A 22129-nucleotide genomic window follows, 5' to 3' on the forward strand; every position below is an offset into this window, starting at 1 on the left:
TGTACTCAGCTCTGGAGGCTCAGGCCTTTCTTCAGAGAGGATGTACAGCCAGTGAGTATTCCTGAAGCTCCTCTCTGTGGGAGCACGTCCCAGATGGAGCATTGCCTGGGGCTGCTGGGGGGCAGCAGGGCTTGGAGGGGAGGAGAAGAGGGGAGGTCTCCATGTGCCCATGCTGGCACAGCCCGTGCCGAGGTGTGGTTCTGTTCTGGGGGAACAGGCTCACCTCCAGGTTCCAGAGGATTGACCAGAATTTGGAGTAGAATCATGGACTGCTGGAATGGGTTGGGTTGGAAGGGCCTTAAAGCCCACCCAGTGCCACCCCTGCCATGGCAGGGACACGTCCCACTGTCCCAGGTGGCTCCAAGCCCCATCCAGCCTGGCCTGGGACACTTCCAGGGATCCCAGGGGCAGCCACAGCTGCTCTGGGCAGAGTTCACCAGCCTGTGCCTGCTGTGTCTTCATGGCTCTGCAGCAGAAAAAATTGGAACCCAACAAAAGATTCTTTGCTGAAAAAAAAAAAAAAAAAAAGAAAAAAGGCTTTTCCAAGAGCTGGGAGGTACAAGCTGGATTTTGCTCTCTGATGATTTGGGTATCCCGGGTTTGTTGGGCTGTCCCCTCAGTGTCCCTGTCCCTCCTCGTGCTCAGGACAGTTCTCAGTGGCTGTTGGGAGCCTCAGAGCCTTTCCCCATGGAAAGGTGCTTCTCCTTCCTCCTTCAAGTTCGTTGCAAGCCATGGATCACTGCATCCAGGGAGATCCATCCCTCCCTGGGAGGGGGCTCCCAGCTGTGCCCCCGCCCCGGGCTCATGCAGCTGTGCCCCTTTCAGGGTGGAGCATCCCGCTGGAGGCTACAAGAAGCTCTTTGAGACGGTGGAGGAGCTGTCCTCTCCAGTGACTGCCCACGTCACAGGTTGGTCTGGGGCCTCATCTCCTGCTCTCCTTTGTTCCTGCAGCTCGGGGGCTTCCAGGGCTTTACAAGGCTGGATGTGAAGGAGCTCACAGGGCTGGATTTGGGGTAGGGAAAGGTCAGATTGGGTGGGGAACTCTTTAGACATTTCAATACCGAACGTCTTGGTCCACAGCACGTATGGAGGTGAAGAAATCAGAGCTTAAAGAGCTCATGTGTGTTTAAACGCTTTAGTTGAATTAGAAAATCAGTTGAAGTTTTGATTCTCTTGCCGTCACGACAAAAATCCCTGATTTGCCGTGCCCGTCCCAACGCTGCGTCTCCCACAGGCAGGATTCCCACCTGGCTGCGAGGAAGCCTCCTGAGATGTGGTCCTGGCCTGTTCGAGGTGGGTGCAGAGCCCTTCTACCACCTCTTCGATGGCCAGGCACTGCTCCACAAGTTCGACTTCAAGGAGGGGCACGTCACCTACCACCGAAGGTATGTGCCAGTTTGCCAAGAAAAAGGAGTAAATAAGGAAGCATTTGTTGTCTGAAATGCTGGGACCAGGCTGTGCCTGTGGGAAATGCCACTTATTTTGAGTCCCTGTGGTTATTGGAAGAGTTCTAGCAGTGATATCATTAAACCCTGCTCCAGATGCAATGTGAGGTTCTGGAGAGCTCCCAGGGCTCTCACGAGGTCCATCAAAGGAATATTCATATTTATTGCACAGCCTGGGGCCACCTTAACAGAGTTTCTCCTCCTGGCCCTCCCAGGTTTGTCCGGACTGACGCCTACGTGCGAGCCATGACGGAGAAGAGGATCGTGATCACGGAGTTCGGCACCTATGCCTACCCAGACCCCTGCAAGAACATCTTCTCCAGGTACCTCGGGGTGGTGCAGACATTGCTGGGATGTCCTACGGAGTTTCTGCTTCCCAGGAGCCCCCTGACTGCCTGTTGGTTTTCTCTGCTCAGGTTTTTCTCCTACTTCAAAGGTGTGGAGGTGACGGATAACGCCCTGGTGAATGTCTACCCTGTGGGCGAGGATTACTATGCCTGTACTGAGACCAACTTCATCACCAGGATTAACCCAGACACCCTGGAGACCATCAAGCAGGTGGGTCTTTGCCCTGGGCTGATAGAGGTGTGGAGGAGTAAAACTAAAATGAAAATCATGGAGTCACAGAATGGGTTGGGTTGGCAGGGATCTTAAAGATCATCCAGTGCCACCCCAGCAGTGGCAGGGACACCTCCCACTGTCCCAGGCTGCTCCAAGCCCCATCCAGCCTGGCCTGGGACACTTCCAGAGATCCAGGGGCAGCCACAGCTGCTCTGGGCACCCTGTGCCATGGCCTGCCCACCTTCACAGACATTCCTCCCAATATCCCATCTAACTCTGCTCCCCATCCCTTGTTCCAAGTCCTCCTCCAGCTCTCCTGGAGCCCCTTTAGGCACTGGAAGGGTCCTCCCTGAACTCTCCCTTCTCCAGGCTGAGCACTGCCAGCTCTCCCATGGCAGAGGCGCTCCAGCCCCTGGAGCATCTCCAAGTTTGGGCTGGAGTTTGCAAATCAGAGCTCACTTGCAGACTTTGAGAGGAGCTTCCCACACGCAGATCGAGGATGTGTTGGCTCCCAGCACCCCGCAGAGCTTGTGCCTCCCCACCTCCTGCCTTTCAGGGGAGCTCCTGACCCTGTCCCTGCTCTTCTCCAGGTGGATCTCTGTAAATACGTGTCCGTCAATGGGGCAACGGCTCATCCCCACATCGAGAACGACGGCACCGTTTACAACATTGGGAATTGCTTTGGGAAAAACTTTGCCCTGGCCTACAACATCATCAGGATTCCTCCTCTGCAGGCAGGTCAGTCAATCCCACCTTTGAGCCAGCTGGAAAACTTTTCTCTTATGAATCATTTCTTTATCCTTTAAATGAATTTTGTCATTGAGTTAAGTTTTTTCCAAGCTCCTTTAGATTTTTTTTTTTAAAATGTTGTATTTAAACCACTTCTAGGTGGCTTCTAAATGACTAATTTGAGACAGAAGTTTGCTGGGTAGATGCTGTAAGTACAGACTGAGTGTGGGTGAGACCTCCATAACCTCTCACCTGTCCCGTTCCAGACAAGGAAGACCCCATGAACAAGTCGGAGATAGTGGTGCAGTTCCCCTGCAGCGACAGGTTCAAGCCCTCCTATGTCCACAGGTAACGTTCCACGGGGTCAGCTGGAATGAGGGACTGGTTATCACATGTAATCAGCAATGAAAATTAGGTGATTAACCAAAATCAGGCTCATTTTGAGCGATGGTTCACGTGTTTAAGATGAGCAGCTCCGTGGTTTTTTTGTCCAAACCGACCCCAGTGAGCCTGATGCGCTCCCCTGCCTCTCCCAACAGCTTTGGGCTGACCCCAAACTACATCGTGTTTGTGGAGACACCAGTGAAAATCAACCTCCTCAAATTCCTCTCCTCCTGGAGCCTTTGGGGAGCCAACTACATGGACTGCTTCGAGTCCAACGAGACCATGGGGGTAAGCATGGGGCCGTCCCAAACTGGGAGGGACTGGGCAGCCAGACCTGGGTTGGGAGGTCCATTGGCTTCACCTGCATTTCCCTGAGCCTAAGCCCAGCTGCTGTGTGGTCCCCAGGTGTGGCTTCACGTGGCAGAGAAGAAGAAAGGCAGGCTCCTCAACCTCAAGTACCGCACCTCGGCCTTCAACCTCTTCCACCACATCAACACCTACGAGGACAACGGGTTCCTGATCGTGGACCTGTGCACCTGGAAGGGGTGAGGCCAAGGGTCCCTGGGCATCACAACTGCCCCTTGCACCACACACACTGCTCCCTGTCCTGGCACATCCCTGCTGGGGCCTCTGGCACTTCCACCAACCCATTTAACATTTAACACCTGCTGACGTGTAGACTATACAGCAGTGAGCTCTCCAGAGGTGCAGGGAGCCTGCTTGACACTTATTTTCCAGGAAAAAATAAATCTTTTATTTACTTTTCTCTTTAAGAAATGTTAGTGACAGCCGAAGGGTTGATGCTATTCTGGCTACAGGGGCTGCAACGAGCAGGGTGTGGGTGAGGCTTGAATGCTGCTCTTCATGTAAACACAGAAATGTGGCACTGAAATGATGGAGCTCAACCCTGTGCTGGCTGCATACTCAGGACACCCTGAGCTGAGCCGATCCTGGCGTAGAATCCTAGAATTCCAGACTGCTTTGGGTTGGAAGGGACCATAAAACTCATCTTGTTCCACCCCCTGCCATGAGCAGGGACACCTTCCACTATCCCAGGTTGCTCCAAGCCCCTTCCCATGCTTGTGCTGAGCACCAGCAGCTGCTGGGTTTTCCTGATAAGGGCTGTGGTGCACACACAGCTCAGCTCTGCTGGAGATGGACTGGGGCTTGTGTCACTCTGTTTTGCCCCATCCCTGGCAGTCTCCAAGGCCGGGTTGGACAGGGCTTGGAGCACCCTGGGACAGTGGAAGGTGTCCGTGCCTCTGTGGCAGGGGCTGGGACTGAGATAAATATTAAGGCCCCTCCCAACCCAACCCATTGTATGCTTCTACGAATTTTAGGTAAAAAAAACACCAACACTTCCCCTACAGTTGCAAAGCCCAGCTGTGTTTCTCTCTGTGATGCTGTTTGGTGCAGGTTTGAGTTTGTTTACAATTACCTGTACCTGGCCAACCTCCGGGCCAACTGGGACGAGGTGAAGCGGCAGGCGGAGAAGGCGCCGCAGCCCGAGGCCCGCAGATACGTCCTGCCCCTGAGCATCGACAAGGTACTGCAGTGCTCCACTCCCTGCCACTCCTGCCCCGTTTGCTTCAAATTCAACCTTCAAGCACGGGCCTTCAGAGAAACTTTGTGTTTTCTTTAGCTGATCAACGTTTTTCTGGTTTATTTGTATGGTTGCCAAGAGAGGCTGTGGCCGCCCCATCCCTGGAAGTGTCCAAGGTTGGGCTGGATGGAGCCCTGAGCGGCTGCTCTGGTGGAAGGTGTCCCTGCCCGTGGCAAGGAGAATGAGATGAGCTTTAAGGCCCCTTCCAACCCAAACTCTTTGATGACCCCATATGATCATGGCAGAGCCTGTGGGGCAGCAGTTAGTACTGGATCTGCTCATAGCACAGAAGGGAGCAGCCACAGCCCGAGCACGTGTGGTTAAATCCTCCAGCCCTCGGTGTGAGGTCCCTGGAGCTGCCAGCCTGGCAGGGACAGAGCTCTCTGGCTGGCAGCTGCTGGGTTCCTCTCCATGACCCCGCTCGTGGTGGCTGGCAGGTGGCTGCAGGGGATGCCGGTCAGCCGAGCCTCTCACGGAGCTCACTGGGCTGTGGATCAAGTGAGAAGTGCTTAATGAAACCCCTGAATGCCTGCAGGAGGGAGGGGAGCTGTGTTGAGGCTGAGGAACAGGACAGTTCTTGCAGCAGTGCCAAGCACACGGCAGCGGTCGCCTCCCGCCGCTCGCCGAGGCGCTGCCGCGCGTCGCTGCCTTCCCTCTTCAGTGCTGCGCAAATCAACGAAACCTTTTCTCCGATCCCTTGGGTATTTATTTCTCTTTTGTCCCAGGCTGACACAGGGAAGAACCTGGTGACGCTGCCCTACACGACAGCCACAGCGACGCTGCGCAGTGACGAGACCATCTGGCTGGAGCCAGAGGTGATTTTCTCAGGGCCACGTCACGGTACGACGACACCCCAGCTCCCCCAGACCGCAGAGGCACGCCGTGTGCCGCTAACCCTCGGCATTTACACGTTTGTTTCTCCTTGCAGCCTTTGAATTCCCCCAGATCAACTACAGGAAGTACGGAGGGAAGCCGTACACGTACACCTACGGGCTGGGGCTGAACCACTTTGTGCCAGACAGGGTAACTCTCAGCCAAGAGCGAGTGGCTTCAATTTGGGGACAACGAGGACTGTTCCTGAGCCCTGTGGTTTTGCCTTGTTCCCCACCTTTAGCTTTGCAAGCTGAACGTTAAAACCAAGGAGACGTGGGTGTGGCAGGAGCCGGACGCGTACCCGTCGGAGCCGATCTTCGTTTCCCACCCGGATGCGCTGGAGGAAGATGATGGTAATGCTGGGGGGTTGGTGGAGTTGGGGTTGGGATTGGGAAGGGCTGTGCCAGGGCAGGGCAGAGCCTGCAGGCAGCTCCCGAATAAGGTGGGGCAGGTGCTAACACCAGTAGGAAATTTCTGAGGAAACATGGGAAAACTAAAACTAGAGTAATGAAATTTTGGGGTTGGGAGGGACCTTGAAACTCATCCAGTTCCAACCCCTGCCGTGGATATGGACACCTTCCACTACCCCAGGTTGCTCCAAGCCTTGAACCTGGCCTTGGGCACTTCCAGGGCTGGTGCAGCCACAGCTTCCCCGGGCAGCCTGTGCTGTGTCCCTGCCCGTGTCCCTCAGCGCCGATGACACTCCCGGGATTTCTGGTGGCCCGGGTGGCGCAGGGCTGCTCCCAGCTTGCCCAGCCAGGGTCAGACACAGCCCGCACCCATCGCGTTCTCACCTTGCAGGGGTGGTGCTGAGCATCGTGATCAGCCCGGGGGCGGGGCCCAAGCCCGCCTACCTCCTCATCCTCAACGCCAAAGACATGAGCGAGGTGGCCAGGGCCGAGGTGGAGGTGAACATTCCCGTGACATTCCATGGGCTCTTCAAGAGGGCGTGAGCACAGGCAGCAACACGCGGCCCGGGCTTCTTCCAGCTCCCCAAAAGGTGCAGTTTACAGGTGACCCGAGCTCCTCCCACAGCCCTTCGCATTTGTGGGGCTGCTTAACTCAGATCAAGCACTTCAGTCTTGTCAATGATTCTTCTAAATGGTTAATCAGGTGTTTTTTTAAACGCACCCTCTGCTGTCATTTCCAGTTAAACCACAAGTTTGGGGCGGTGGAGAGGTGCTGCATATGCAAAATTAAACTTTGTAGCTGCAGCAGAGTGCAAGACACCGAAAGGGCAGAGAGTAACCTCAACACTTTTTCACGTGGTAACATTGTGCGCACCAGGCTGTGCTCTGTTACATAGTTGAGATTTTTTAGTCTACACTGAAGGATTTTGGATTGAAAGCGTCCTCCTGATGATTGCTGTGGTATCCTCTGAGCAGTCCGAGTGGAGCCTTTCCACAGCTGCCTTGGGAATCCCAAGAGGATGGCAGGTAGAGTTTTGTTCACCTAGGCTGCAAACTGCACACCTTCCCTCGGCTGTTTGCTCTTTTCCCTTTCTTTTGTCCAAGTGCAGTTCCTTGATTTCGGGATTTCACGTTAAAACATGGACATGAAAAAAAAAATCAAGCTATTTTTGCCCCTTGGGCTGACTTTGCTTCCTTAGAATGCTACAAATGTTCAGTTTAATCCTTCCTTCTCCCAAAATAAACTTCTAGCTGATGTTAAAAGAGGCTGCTATTGTTGAAAATAAAAACTTTCTGCCACCAGATTTAAAATCTGGGATTCTTGTTTGTCTTCAATTGTTCAACATTTTTATTAAGGATATCAAAGAATTAGAAAATCTTTATACTCTGAGTTCTGGTAGAGGGTTCTGGTTTGAGGGGGCTGCAGTTACAACCTGATGATGGGATTGGGATGAGGAGACACAGCCTGGGACTTCTTCTGTTCCATGATTTCCAAGCACTGGGCAATCACCTAATTAAAAACAAAAAACAGTATAAACAATGAGCCTCAAAACAAACAACCAACCAGTAAAACTCATTAGTTCTGCACTTATTTATTTGTTCCTTCCTTCTGTGAAACACTGAACACGGTAAAATGAACAGATCGTCTCCCACTTATTTTCATGTGTAGCTCATAAAGTGGGAATTTCAGGACTAAAAAAACTCCTTGGTGCTCTCCCATTATCGAAGTTCCCATAAACTCCATGAAAATATTTACCATCCACATAGTTCCATAAATATGTACCATATTTAGAAGGGTTGTGTTGTGATTTAAGCCCAGCTGAAACCAGGACAGATTGGGATCTTCAAGTAAACAAACTTCAGAAGTGCAGAGAAGATTTTTATTGCTAATAAACAATCTAACAAAGAAAAATAAAAGAACAAAGGAAGCAGCAGCCTTCAGAAAGAACCTAATGGAGGGAAGGATGTCTGCCAATTCCAAACCAATAAACAGGAAGGGGAGCATCCCAAATGTGCACAGCAGAACTAAAGCAGGATGAGAAAATGGCAAAAAAGCAACATCCCAGGATAAAAGAATAGAAACAAAAGGAATTCTGAGGAGCCTGAACTTCAAAGAGTGAAGATATGGGTAATTATATGGAAAAAAGGCATTCAGATGCAGATTCAAGTTAAGGTAAAAGTCAAAGGAGAGGCTCAGTGAGGAAATGCTGCAGTCAAGTAAACAGAATTGAAGAGAAGAATTTTTGATAAAGTAATGGGGAAAAAACAGGATGAGAATTGCAGAGAGAAATTCCATGGAGTGAGAAGTGGGAGCCCCAGGTTGCCAACCCAGAGTGAGTCATGTTCACCCACTGTGAGACTGGAGAACAAAAGGGCCTAAAAGGAAAACTCACCTTCCTGGTGTCTTGAGGCAGAATGATGCCATCATCCCAGAGCCTGGAAGAGGAGTAAAAGGAACTGCTTTCTTCCTCTAGCCTGGAGAGAATTGAACAGGATTAAAAACACAATAAAAACAGCACAGCAGTGAAAAACAATTACAGATGAAACAGGCAAATCCATCCATCTGAAGAGAACGGGCAGCACTGCTGTTAAAATTATTCAGAAATAACAGAGCCAATAACAGAGCTGACCATTCTGCAGTAATGGGGAGAAAGACAGAAAGACACAGAATTATGTGGAAATGTAAAATATTTTTTAAGTAGATCCATGTTTGTTTCATTAGTCAGGATGTGTTTCTCTGGAAGATGAACAAAAGTAGGTAATTTAACAATGAAATCCCTGTAAGGTTTGTATTGAATGTCCTTACTTTTCCTTCAGCTGCTTGAGCTCCAGTTCCTCTCCTGTCCCTTCCCCAGCTGGTGGAACTGTGGGGAAATGTCGAGAATCCACAAGAGCAACTCTTGCATTGGGCCACAGGAACAGAAAGTTTGGACTGAATGATCTCCCACACTGTAAAAAAACAAAGAACAGAACAAACTCGCTGAGATGAATCATAAAAAGGTGTCTGAGGTGAAACAACCAAGGGCAAGGCAGAATGGAGCACAGGTGTATTTGCATGAGGACAGACACCCTGTGCTCGGAACCATCACCTCCCCACTGCCTTCAATACCTCTATTTTAGTATTTCATTTTGTTAAAAAATGAATTTCCACTTCCACGTTTGATTGTTCCACGTTTACTTTTCAGCAGTCACATGCCGTGTTGCATTTCTCACTTAAATATTAGTTCAGAGCTCGAGGTCCCCAGCTGCGTTTTAGAAAAGCAGTGACCCTCGAGCGGTGTGACAGGTGTGTCCCCAAGCCCTGGGCTGGTGCCACCCATACCATGATGTAGCTGTCACTCCCAAAGCAGCCTCCAATGACAATGGTTATTTTGGGAACAGCAGCACAGGCAACTGCAGCCATCATGGAGGCCTGGGCCTTCAGCCTGTTGGAATGAGCCTCTGCCTGGAATAAAAATAGGTATTTTAGATCCTCCAAGACCTTGTTCTAGATTCTCTCCACTCCCAACAAACTTGTCTTTCTAAATCATTTATTTATTTCATTGCAATTCTCCAGAAACAGATCTGGGATCTAACGGAGGTTTTACTTTCCTTAGTCCAGGACAAATCCTACTGGGCTTTAAAGCCTTCACTTTAAAAAGAGAAATAGCCAATTTTCTGGAGTGCAGAGTTAGCAGAGGGATCAATAAGCTGTATTTCAATGTCAAAAGCACTGCAAATCCCAAACTTTCCAGCCTGCCTTGCTAACTGAACAGTATCATTTTATATCAGCGTCCAGGCCCGCTCAAAATTCAAGCGGGAATGTTCTTAAATCTGTCCCTTAACAAAGCCACTACGAAGCTTCATCAAGAGTGGTTTAAAAATACTTTTCCTAAGAGTTAATAATCCTGAGAATGTAACTTTAGGCACAACAAGAACTGTTTGAAGCACATTGAAGCAAGCACGCCATACCTCTGAGACGCTTGCAGGCCCTGCTGGCTGTGGAGCAGTGTTTTGGAGGAAGAGGATGGGAATTCCCCTCTGGCCACAGAGCTGGACAAAGTGGCTTCCCTTGAGAGCAGCATCGTGAGCCAGCTCCCCGTTGTTGGCCACTATCCCCACCAAGTGCCTACAGAACAAACACGGACAGCTGGACTCCATGATCTGAGAGGTTTTCTCCAACCTCAGCAACTCCATGATTCTCCCTTTTGAACCCTAGAAATGATTGGAATGGTGTAGAACCTGCTGAGGACACAAAAGCTGCTGGGAAATGCATGTCCATCTGGATGGGGAATGTTCCCTGCCATACCCTTCCACATGGCCAAATCCTGTCACTAATGTTGTTCCATAAGCAGCCTTGAATTCCTGGAATCTGCTTCCATCCACCAGCCGGCTCAGAATCTGCAAAGAAATATACAGACTTTAATTACTAGAGAAATTGAAGTGAAAATAGGAGAGTTCTGCTGAAAGAAACGCTCTGTTCAAACAGCAGCAGACATGAGCTATGCAAGATGAGCACAGAGGGTCTTTGGGTGACTTGCTAAATGCTCAATATGCACAAACCATCCAATTTGTGTTTAGTTTAATTACCAACTGTGTATTTTAAGAAAAAGGTCAACTCCAAAATTATTTTTGTTTTACAGAGCACGGTTGTTCCTGCGCATAAAAATGTAAGAAAGCAAAAACCAAATCCCAGTGTGTGCAGTTTCAGACTTTGAGCATAAGAAAATCTTGGTTCATATGGCTCATGCTTTTCTCCAGCACAGTTAAAAGCTGCCTTCAAAGCTTTCTACAGTCATTTCTCTGAAGTGCAGGGATTTACCACTGGAAAAGATACTGGATTCACAACCATGGAGACGGAATCTCATGCAGAGCACAATGAAAACAGCGTGGGCAGCTCTGCACGTCTCTGCTTAAGCTTTAGCGTCTGTCCTGACCTCAGACAAGTTTGATTTGAGCTGTGTTGTTTTTCAGTCAGTAATTTCACCATTTCTTTTATATCATCTTGAATGCTTGGGGGGAAGAAACAAAAAGGCAGGGGAAGGGAAACACAGACACTAAAGGGGTGTGTGTTCTCAAGGCAGCCAACACAGTGCAAGACATAAAGCATCCCAAGAGTGCACGGGAACAGCTGGGCAGCACTGGCACAATCTGGGATTATTTTATCTCCAGCAGGATTTCAGGTTCAATGTTTTCTATAATCCCACAGAACTGTTGCCATCTTGCTTTGTTTAAGGCTTAATACAGGCTGGCAACAGATGAGGTAATAATTCAGAATAACACCCGGAGCAGTGGGAGAGAGCAGAGGGAAGGATGCAGGAGTGAAATCCCTGTTCCCTGACCAGTTTGACAGGAAGAGTGCAGCTGTAATCCAGCGGTGCCAGCCCCAGGAGCTCCTCAGGGCTGTACAAGGGACTGTCAGGCTCCCTGTCCTCCTCTGGCACTGGCTCACAGTTTAAGGTAGAGACAACATTACGAATGCACACGTAGGCCTCCTCTTCCGAGGCTGCAAAATGGTCACTGCAGCCACTGACTCTAGGAGAGAGAGACATTCATTAGCATTGAATTAACGAGGTCTGAGGGAAAACCAAAAGTCTAGGAAAAAAGCTGAGACTCTCCAAATGCCCTGTGGAAATACTGTGTGATTTGGTTCTGTATGGATGAGCTGAAAGCAGTCGCTCCGTGGAATTTCTCTGCAGTCCAATCCCAAATAAAATTCACAGTAAGGAGATGTTCTTCCCTGTGACTTTTGTGTTTATCTGAACTAAAGAAAGACCTTGGAATTTATTTTTGTGATGCTGTTGTTGCAGACAATATCAAAAAGGGAAAAGAGGAGAGCAAACTTCAGGAATTATTTCAAAATAAGCAGCTGCAGCCAAGATACAAAGACAGGAATGTATTCCGTGTGGCATAATGGGGTTAAATGTGTGTATTCTGGAAAACACTTGGAAAAGAGGAGATAGCATCCCTCTTCTGTAGCTGCTCCCTGTGAGCCACAGAGGAAATTGCTTGCCTGAAGTTGTTCAAGAAGTATGTGGAACAACAGAGATCCAAATCCAACCTGTCCAGTCCCGGCCTCACCCCATAAATAACTTTGTTTTACTTCCATTTGGCTGATCCAACCCAAATCCCTGAACCCAAGAAGGCAAAGCAGTGTAACCACAGGTTCCACTCTCAGCCCTGCTCTGAAATGCCAATGCCACATTCCTCCCAAGCTGAGCATTCCCTGGTTTTGAGGATACTCCACGTACTGTGTGTGCAGCCTGGCTCCTCCAAGGTCCTCAGGAGAGACATCTTCTCCTGTGGCAGCTTTCACCAGGGGTGGCCCAGCGAGGAACAGCGTCCCAATTTTATCGATGATCACGGATTCCTCGGCCATGGTGGGCACGTAGGCGCCTCCAGCCACACAGGAGCCACACACCACGGCCACCTGAGGGGACACAAACATGGCCCATGCTGGAGAGGGGACAGGAAAGCCAAAGCCAAGCCCACAGAGTTGTTTCAGAAACGCAGGAGGTGCTAAATCACAGCTTGAGGAACAAAAGAGAGACAGAACAAAATTTACCACACATTTACACCTTTGCTGCACCCCCTTGCAGTCCCCATGCCACTGTACCTGAGGGAGTCCCATGGCAGACATGATTGCCTCGTTGTAGAAAACCCTGCCACCGTGCAGCTTGTCAGGAAACAGCTCTGACTGAGGGACAGGGAAAAGAAAAAGGGATTTGTAATATTAACTGCGAAAGCTGATGCTTCCTCTTCACTCCATTCAGTCCCAAACACACCAAAACTGACACTGGGAAGGTCCACATTAATAATCACTCCTGAACCTTTTATATACAGCATTCATTATGGAATTTCTTCCTTTATACATTGTCAAATCCCACCAAAATACCCATTTGTTTTGAAAGCACAGGTTAAGTTTTGTGATTTTTTTCTGAAGTCAATCTATTTTACACAAACTGTGATGGTAAATGTGGAGAAGGGAAGGGTGGCAGTTCTACCTGACCTGTGAAATGCCTTCAGCAAGTTTCCTTTTTTACTTAGTTTTGGGTTCGATTCCAGGTAAAACCTTTTCCTGTGTGTTTGCCCTCAGTGTGGAGAGAGAACAACTACAGTCTCTGTGAGAGGATGATCTCTGCAATTCGCAAAAGAACCCGCTCAAATTCTTATCTTGCAGCCAGAATTGCAAAAAAAACCTCCACTTTTCAAGGCCACAGAGCTTAGTGCACCACTGGCATGAACAGGACAATAAAATACAGAACAATTTTGAGATTCTGAAGTGAAAACAAGACACCTCCCACTACGTACTCATTCATTAGACACAAAAGCAGAGTTTCTAACCTCTGATCAGGTGGGAGGTGCAAGATTAGCCCAAGGGATGAAATAAATACTGAATTTTTGCTCTGCAGAGGTGCCAGCAGTACCTGCAGGGGCAGGAAGGCTCCCCCACTGTCCACGAGGTGCACAGACAGCAGCCTGTTCTCCATGGCAATTTCCTGGGCTCTTAATTGTTTCTTCACTCCAATTGGGTAAATTGTTCCTCCTTTCACAGTGGCATCGCTGGCAATGAAGACACACCAGACCCCGAAGATTCTGCCGATTCCTGCAAGTGGTACCACAGATATTCATCAGGACTCTCTAAAGCAACAGGCAGAGCAAGGGGGGCAAACTTTCTCAGGAGCTTTTTGCAGTAATGCTACATCAGGAAGGTCCAAATTAACTTGAAAATAGCACACAGGGAAGAGATCTGCAGTCTTCTCTGGAATGACAGTACTTTAAAAATTAGCCTAAATGACCGAAGAACCTCAAAGAAATTTACGGACTTCTGGTGACAATGTAACAGAAAAAAAATACACTGTGACTCCCAATCCTTGAGATCAAGGGGAAGGCAATTAAAAATTACCCCTATAAAACTGAAAAATATAACAATCTGTGATGAAAAAAGGGTTTTCATACTGTTCTTTGAGTTACTTTTTAAGCTAGAACCACTCTTCAAAATCCAGTTTTGCTGACATTGAATGAAATTGAATTTCATTGAATTTCAATGAAATTTCCTCTTGAAGAGCTGTTCCAGTTTAAAGAGACAATGTTTGCATAAAAAATGCAGTCGTCTATAATTTGAAACACTTCAAAATGTATGTCACAGCTCCTGTTTCTCACAGTAACTTTGTCCCCTCTGCTTTAAGAGGCAACAGCTGATTTGACACATCACCCTGCATTTCTTGAGACAAAAATTAATAAGCGGTAACTACTGTTACTAGATCTAGAAGAAATTAAAAACTATTTTTATAAAGGTTTCTCCCAGATTTGCCATTATAGTAATACAGCAGTGGCTGAGCTCTTCGCTGTCAGGAATAAGAACTGGATAAAATCAGTGTTCACTTCTCCTAGGAAAGCACTTCAGACACTAAAATATCCCATAAACTTTATTCCATGCACCCTTTTCCCTCCCGTTTTCCCTTTCCCGGTGCCCCCCAAGATCCCACGGCCAGGCGTTACCGGTGAGGCAGCCGGCAGCAGGCACATCCCCGTAGGGCATGTCCATCCCTGCCAGCGGGGACAGCTCCAGGAAATCCTCATCGTCCAGGAGCAGCCGCAGGCGCTCCCGCACGAACAGCTTCTTGTTGCGCTGCGTGTGCCGCAGGATGGCGTTTTCTCCCCCGCCTTTCTTCACCCTCTCCAGCAATTCTGAGTACCTGACGGAGAAAAAACCCCAAGTTTCGGTCCATGGGAACAAAGCCGAGGGGCGCGGCCACACGCGGGAGGGGACGGGTGGCTTCCAGAGGGACAGGGACAGGCGGAGAGGTGGGGCTGGAGCAACCTCGGGAGTCCAACAGGGACAAGTGCAGGTCCTGCTCCCGGGCCGGGAAAATCCCAAGGACAAACACAGGCTGTGGGAGAAGGGACTGAGAGGAGCCCTGGGAGGATTTGGGGTGTGGGTGGATGAGAAGCTCATCCTGCCCTGTCCAGAGGAGAGCCCGGAGCTGCTGCAGGGCTGGAGCCCCTCTGGAGCCAGGCTGGGAGAGCTGGGGGTGCTCCCCTGGAGAGGAGAAGGATCCAGGGAGAGCTCCGAGCCCCTGGCAGGGCCTAAAGGGGCTCCAGGAGAGCTGGAGAGGGGCTGGGGACAAGGGATGGAGGGACAGGACACAGGGAATGGCTCCTAGTGCCAGAGGGCAGGGCTGGATGGGAGATTGGGCAGGAATTGTTCCCTGGGAGGGTGGGCAGGGTCTGGCACAGGTGCCCAGAGCAGCTGTGGCTGCCCCTGGATCCCTGGCAGTGCCCAAGGGCAGGTTGGACATTGGGCTTGGAGCAGCCTGGGACAGTGGGAGGTGTCCCTGCCATGGCAGGGGTGGCACTGGGTGGCCTTTGAGGACCCTCCTGACCCAAACCGCTTTCCTCACAAGTTACCCTTTAGCAGTCTGAGCTTAAATATATTGCACATTTTTCACACAAATGGCCTGAAAATGAAGATAAATTCACATTTTCAGATTACTGTTTTTACAAGGTGCAATAAAAAGCAAAGACCTATTATTTAAAGCAAACATTCCACCTTTGTTATCCAAAAACTGTTTAATAAAGCCAATAATATAATATATAATAATGAGGCTAATGTGACTGTTCTAACTCAGCATGAACCACCATGTTCCATCTACTCTTGGGAATAATCCAGCCAAGAGCTTCCTCTGTCAGCTCCTGCAACAGGTTTATCTGACAAAAATCAGTAACTGGGAAGTGGAATAAATCACTAAATCTGGAAGATATACTAAAAGCAGGGAACACTGCAGTGTCACAAGGAGGAAGTGATAACCCATTGCTATTGTCAGGGCAGCACCATGTATAGTTAAAAATCTGAATAAACTGTAAAGAAACGTGGCATCTCAACTTTGGTCTTAAATAAACCAAGTTCTTCCTTCATTTCATTTTTTTCCCCCAGATGCACCACCTTTAACTGTAAATGTTGTTTGACACCAAGGCTCACACAGCACTTTGTGTGTGACTCTGCGATCTGAGTGTGGCTCCCTGCACACTTGTGGAGGCCTGAAGAACTTCGGAGGGGAAGGATTTTAATCGTGTCCTCAATGCCACCACAGGAGGGCACAGTGTGTTTTCCAAAGCTGTGCTTCCAGCTCGCGGATCACTCCCCCGGACAAAGGCCTTTGCAATTTCGCCATCTGATCTTCCAGGACAAACACATAAAACACATTCTGTCGTTTTATCCGTAAATCATGATGGACTGCGGCGCCCATCCCCTACTCCTTCAGGAGTGTGTGAGTCACCATTTACGTCTTTGCATTCAAGATGCAACGCGAAGCAAATGTTACGAAGGTCTGGAAAAAGTATTTCTTGGCAATATACGCAAAACAACACATGGCACTGTTTTAAATAGTTTGCACCTCGATTTGGGTATTTCAGTCAACATTTCACGGACTGGTTTGTGTTGGAAGGGACCTCAAAGCTCATCCAGTGCCACCCTCTGCCAGGGGCAGGGACACCAGGTTGCTCCAAGCCCCATCCAACCTGGCCTTGGACATATCCAGGGATTGGGCGGCTCTACACTGTTGCATGGGGCAAATATTAAATCCCATTTAAAAGTCCCTAAAGTGCCCCAAAGTGACTCTAACACCATGTCACAAAAAGCAACGCTTTAAAAACCCCACAAAAGCGGTTTATTACCTTTTAATCACAGCCTCGCTGTTCCTTAAATTCTCTCCGAACACACGTTGGTACCCGGCGGGGACACTTCCGTCTAGAACCGGGAATGTTTTGGGATGCCGCCTGGGTTTGGGTTTATTACTTACAAACCGGCGGGGAGGCAGGTGTTGTGTCCTTCCCCAGCCCTGCCCCGGCAGCTCCCGATATTCCCTCTGGAGCAGGCGGACGGGGTTTTTCTCCCGATATTCCAGGCGGAGCAGGCGGGTCAGCGGCGCGGAGGGGCCGGGGCGCCGCCGGCCCAGGGCGCACAGCGGGGCCGGGCTCCACATCGCCCCGAGAGCTGAGGGACAACGAGTGACAGGAATTACAGAGCGGATTCCCTCGGCTGAGAGGCAGCGCGGCCGCTTCGCCTCGGGCGCGGGTCGTGAGGGGACAGCCTGACTCCATTCTGTCGTGAGGGGACAGCCCCGGTCCCTGCCCTGCCGCGGGGGTCGTGAGGGGACAGCCCTGACTCCAGCCCTTCACCGGGGGTGGTGAGGGGACACTCAGGACTCCCTTCGTCCCGCAGAGGTCGTGAGGGGACACCACTGGTTCCCGCTTTGGCACAGGGGCCCCGAGGAGCCACTTCTGACTCCGGTCGGTCGTGAGGGGACACCCCCTATTCCCACGTAAGGCCGTGAGGGGACAACTTCTGTTCCCGTGAGGGGACACCCTCTCTGTTTCCGCGGTGCCGTGAGGGGAACCCCCCTGTTCCCGTGAGGGGACACCATCTGTTCCAGCCGGTGCCGGGATGGGATACTCTCTATTTCCGTGATGGGACACCCCCTGTTCCCATGGGGACTGTGAGGGGACACCCCCTGTTCCCGTGATGGGAAACCCTCTGTTCCCGTGAGGGGACACCCCCTGTTCCCGTGATGGGAAACCCTCTGTTCCCCCGGGTGCCGTGAGGGGACACCCTCTGTTCCCGTGAGGGGACAACCCCTGTTCCCGTGATGGGATACCCGCTGTTCCCCCGGGTGCCGTGAAGGGAAACCCTCTGTTCCCGTGAGGGGACACCCCCTGTTCCCGTGATGGGATACCCGCTGTTCCCCCGGGTGCCGTGAGGGGACACCCTCTGTTCCCGTGAGGGCATATCCCCTCACGGGTCCCTGCCGTGCCACAGCGGCTGCTAGAGGACAGCCCCGCTCCGGGCCGGGCCGAGCCGGGCGGGCCCAGCCGGGCCAGAGGAGCGCGGCGGGGCCGGGACCGGCGCCGCCCAGGCCGGGTAGGGAGCGCGGGGTCGCGGCCCCTCCGCCGGAGCTCCCCGGCCCCCGCTGGCCCCACTGTCCGCCCGTCCCATGCCCTCCGCGGCCTGGCCGGAGCTGCCGCCACCGCCCCTTCCTTACCCCGTCCGATCCGCGCCCGCCTCTCGGGGCGGCTCCGCAGGGCGGCCCGCCCCCGGTGTCCTGTGCTCTCGGTGTCCTGTTCCCGTGCCGTATATGTCCTCTGTCCTTGGTGTCCTGTGCCCTCACTGTCTTGTTCCCGTGCCGTGTGCGTCCTGTGCCCTCGGTGCCCTGTGCCCCGAGTGTCCTATGCCGTGTGCGTCCTTTGTCCTTGCCGTCCCGTGCCCTGAATATTTTGTGCCCTGGGTGTCCCCTGCTGTGTGTGTTCTATGCTTCAGGTGTCCTCTCTCAAATTAAGCTTATTGTTAGAATATTAAAGCGAATTTGATTTTTGTCCTTCCACACCTCATCCCATCCCTAGGCTGCTTCGGTTTGCTATTGTCAGCCAAGGCACAACCTTGCCTCGTGAAGGCACAACCTTCTAGAAATTACTGTGTGTTGCTTTTCAGTGCCTTCATTAAAATGCATCCCTGCCAGGGAGCTCTTTATCCGTATTATGCATATTAATAAGGCTGGGTAGCAATAATTAAGGGATGACTAATATGTTTGAGAGTGAAAGTATCCAGCATGGGCTGGAATTCATAGGTAAATAAGTTACATATATGTTATTTAAAAAAATCTTGAGGGTAATAATTACAATATCCTGAGATATAATAATTTAAAATTACTCTTTTTTTGTCCTTTTACTGTTACAGCAGACAGGATACTTTTCAGTGCTGTGCTCCCTTGTAGGAAGAAACTCAGTTCAGGTGGAGCTGTGGGAGGTGGTGCAGCTGTCCCAGGGGATGTGCCAGAGTCCCTCTGGCTGTCCCAAACCCTGTGACAGGGAGAAGGTCAGTGCTGGATCAGGGAGAGCCCCAGGAGCAGTGGGCAGAGATGCTCTGCCAGAGCAAATGTAGCACTCAAGGGCAGCACAGACACTGCAGAGAGTCACCACTGCCAGGGCCTCCCCACCCTCCCAGCCAGGAATTCCCGATTCCCATCTCCCATCCAGCCCTGCCCTCTGGCACTGGGATCCATTCCCTGTGTGCTGTCCCTCCATCCCTTGTCCCCAGCCCCTCTCCAGCTCTCCTGGAGCCCCTTTAGGCCCTGCCAGGGGCTCGGAGTTCTCCCTGGATCCTTCTCCTCTCCAGCTGAGCACCCCCAGCTCTCCCAGCCTGGCTCCAGAGGGGCTCCAGCCCTGCAGCAGCTCCACGGCCTCCTCTGAACTGAAGAATGAAATTTAACAAAACCACTGATCCAGAGGTGTTATGGGTCTGACATAGCCAGGAGAGGTTCCTGATGGAGCTCATGCATTAATTCAGCAGCTGCTGCATCATTCAGGCTGCTTTGGGGCATTTTGGGGGATGGCTGTTGCTCATTTCAGTTCTTCCCTCCTTCCCAAGTGTAGCCAGAACTGTTTTCTCCCAACACTTTGAGAAATTTGTGAAGAGCTGAAGAGGAGACAGAGTCACTGTGCAGCTTTACAGAGATCTTTTGCATTTCCTGTGGGATATCTTGTGAAGTTTTGTGCTCTCTGTGATGCAGGTGAAAATGGGGAAGGAAGGAGTGGTGACAGAACTCCATGTGAAGCAGAATACATTTGAGGAAGTCTGAATTTCAGAGAGTTGGCGGCGGTGCTCTGCTCCCTGGAGGAGGAATTGCAGATGCAAACACTTGGATATGTGTTTGAAGTGGGATTTGGGCTCCCTGGTGTTTCTGGGCTCCTTTTAAAGTTGACCCACATATCATTTCCCTGGATTCATAAGATTTTTGAGTTCTCTCTTCTGCGAATGTATCAGTGGCTCTTGTCCAATTATAATTTTCATGCTTATTTCATTTTCCATAATTGTTAGGCTTCCATAGGAGACATGATCTCTAAATCATTGGTGTTGCATAGCAATTTCATTGTGTGTGATTTTAATGTGCAGATTTTCTATAAATACCATTTGCTGTTAATTTCTTGGCCTGTATTGTGGTGGCTTTGGCAGTGCTGGTTTAACAGTTGGGCTTGATGACCTCAAAGCTCTTTTCCAGCCTAAATGATTCCCTGATTCTTTATTATTTTACAGGTTTTCCAGCAGATAGAATCAGCGTCACAGGCAGAATTTGCTCTATGTAACAGAAAGGCTTTTCACTTAGGCTTAAAAGAGTAATTTAATTTCACTCTCATGAAAATGAAATGCTGTTTGCTCAGATTAAAGGAGAAAGAATCACTCTTCACATTTCAGCCCCCACATTTCTGAGTGCCTGTTTATACCAGAGAGAAGGCGTCAGCCACCAGTTTGTACTGGGAGGCAGGCCTGGGATAAATAACAAATCCTCTAATTAAGAGCCAATGGATCCTAATTGACTTATGTTAGTCCTCCAGCTGGGCTCAGCCTTCCTCTCCTGTCATGGAGCATCCTTTGTTCAAGGCACCCTGAGGCAGGAAAACCCAGCCCCACGGAGAGGCTGCAGCCTTGGGAATTGTTTGAAGTTGTTATTTTAGGAGCTTATTTTAGCGACTCCTGAGCTGAGCATTGAGAGAATATATAGAGCAGCATTTAGGGAAAATGTTCATGTGGTGGTGGCTTCCTTTACCATGAGCTGCAGCTCTGCCAGCCAAGCTCAGCTGTGCCATTTAAGGAACACTGAAGCTTTGAGTGAGGCTTAAACTTAGAAACTTTGCTGGAGTGCACCGGATGCTGGGGGAAACCAGAACACAATTTTTGGATTGTCAGACCAAAGGCAGGAGGGTTCCCACACAGCCCTCCTCCTTGCGGAGCTTCAGTTTCATATTTAGATTTTGTTTTTTACTGCCCAAAGAGCTTTTAGTTGAGTTCTGACCATGGTGGCCTGGAAATTTGGGCTAAATTAAAGCAGATTTTGTTTGTTTACTTAGAAGTGCTAACAGACTTGGACAGCCCTGCAGCGTTTTTCAGGACTTACATCATCCTGAAATAGATTTGATTCAAAACAAATTTGATAAGAGAGTGATTCTCACTTCATGTGTTTGCATCCACTCCAAGGGAAGAGCTGAGCCTGGGCAGGTGTGCTGAGGGAGAATCTGGATTTGATATTAAATATTAAGAAGCTTTTTCATTTTAATTGCTGGAAGATCCAAGAGAACACAAGGAGTTAAACGAAGTAGTTGGAAGATACAGGAGAATTTGGGAGCCTGATCCTCAGTAAATAAATGCCATTCCCACTCAGGGCATATCAGATGCTCCCATAATACTCAGCTTCCTCTTTTGGGTGGTTTGAGGGTTTGTGAATCCCCAGACAGAGATCCAGGGATGTCTTCCCCAGCTGTGCCAAAAGATGAGGGTGATCCATTGAGTCATGGAAGTTTTGTGCACGTTTGTTCATCACAGCTGTATGAGACAGCCGCTGTATTACAACACCTCAGAAAAATTACATATTAGCATCAAACCCTTAGCCACCGTAGTTTTTCACATCATTTAACAGTATCACAGTCTTTTTAACTCTAGTTTAGCCTTCCCTGCTTCTCAGCCTGCTGCCACAAAGAGTTTGACAACCTAAGAAAAGCCCCACAATGACTCCAGTTGTGGAATCACAGCTCATTTGGAGAAGACACAAACAGCATGTCCTCTTGCTTCCATCACTGGGAAATGTGAGTTTCTTGTTTGCCTTACTCCTGCAAAAAATGCACAGAGCAAAAAGAGAAGAATTATTTTAGAGGAACAGAATTATCTTCTTATTAAGGCATAATTAATAACTTGTACATAACTAACAGTGTGTACATAATTAATAGTGTGTATAATTCCCTGTTGCAGGGCCAATCTGTCCTAAATTGCACTGGTGAGAGCTGAAAAGAATTTTATTCTGAGAATGCAAGTAGTTGGTGATGGTGCCCAGATCAGAAGAAAAGTCACTTCCACGGGCCAGAACCTGTTGGTTTTACCTGCACAGGTGTGCGAAACCTCCGAGCAGCTGCTCTTGTACAGTTTGAAATGCGACAACTGCGTGCAGATCTGCTGCTTCCTGTTTCAAAGGCCTAACCAAGAGTGTTCTGAGGTAATCCAAAAGCTCTTTGTGGGTGAGAGGAGATGCAGATTCAGTTGCAAGCTCCAGGAAAGTGCTGATGGATTTATTCCCCTGTGCAAACCCCTGGCACTGAGTGCT

The 22129-nt window shown here is 49.9% G+C and overlaps 2 protein-coding genes across 3 annotated transcripts; one reads left to right on the forward strand and one right to left on the reverse strand.

Annotated features, from left to right (window-relative positions):
- Positions 1-14: 14 nt before the first annotated feature.
- Positions 15-10744, forward strand: RPE65 (retinoid isomerohydrolase RPE65). 2 transcript variants are annotated; one of them, XM_040073376.2, is made up of 14 exons: positions 15-51; positions 826-908; positions 1235-1385; positions 1661-1768; positions 1862-2003; positions 2597-2744; positions 3002-3083; positions 3275-3407; positions 3525-3664; positions 4536-4665; positions 5448-5562; positions 5651-5745; positions 5837-5948; positions 6397-7304. In XM_040073376.2, the coding sequence occupies exons 1-14, from the start codon at positions 41-43 to the stop codon at positions 6546-6548; spliced, it is 1602 nt and encodes a 533-aa protein (XP_039929310.1). In that variant the 5' UTR covers positions 15-40; the 3' UTR covers positions 6549-7304. The 2 variants fall into 2 exon arrangements, with proteins under 2 accessions (XP_039929310.1, XP_039929311.1); XM_040073377.2 differs by lacking the exon at positions 6397-7304 and adding an exon at positions 10628-10744 and having other exon boundaries at positions 19-51.
- Positions 7310-18045, reverse strand: LOC120756746 (biotin-dependent 3-methylcrotonyl-coenzyme A carboxylase beta1 subunit-like). The gene is made up of 13 exons (XM_040073375.1): positions 18026-18045; positions 16662-16980; positions 14487-14683; positions 13412-13590; positions 12601-12681; positions 12236-12414; positions 11327-11519; positions 10294-10385; positions 9957-10113; positions 9328-9450; positions 8812-8954; positions 8399-8480; positions 7310-7515 (listed from the first exon to the last, which is right to left on the reverse strand). Exons 2-13 carry the CDS (start codon positions 16967-16969, stop codon positions 7432-7434), a joined length of 1818 nt encoding a protein of 605 aa, XP_039929309.1. The 5' UTR covers positions 16970-16980; positions 18026-18045; the 3' UTR covers positions 7310-7431.
- Positions 18046-22129: the final 4084 nt, after the last annotated feature.

The sequence above is a fragment of the Hirundo rustica genome, chromosome 9, assembly GCF_015227805.2.
Source record: "Hirundo rustica isolate bHirRus1 chromosome 9, bHirRus1.pri.v3, whole genome shotgun sequence".
Lineage (NCBI taxonomy): Eukaryota > Metazoa > Chordata > Aves > Passeriformes > Hirundinidae > Hirundo > Hirundo rustica.

Bases quoted from the DNA above. Each gene is read 5' to 3' on its own strand.
- LOC120756746 (XM_040073375.1), bottom strand. From the start codon at position 16,969: ATGTGGAGCCCGGCCCCGCTGTGCGCCCTGGGCCGGCGGCGCCCCGGC. The intron at 14,684-16,661 runs GTAATAAACCGC...TTTCTCCGTCAG, and splicing joins AGCGAGGCTGTGATTAAAAG to GTACTCAGAATTGCTGGAGA. The intron at 9,451-9,956 runs GTATGGCGTGCT...TTTTTATTCCAG, and splicing joins GGCCTGCAAGCGTCTCAGAG to GCAGAGGCTCATTCCAACAG.
- RPE65 (XM_040073376.2), top strand. The intron at 3,084-3,274 runs GTAACGTTCCAC...CTCTCCCAACAG, and splicing joins AAGCCCTCCTATGTCCACAG to CTTTGGGCTGACCCCAAACT. The intron at 3,408-3,524 runs GTAAGCATGGGG...TGTGGTCCCCAG, and splicing joins AGTCCAACGAGACCATGGGG to GTGTGGCTTCACGTGGCAGA.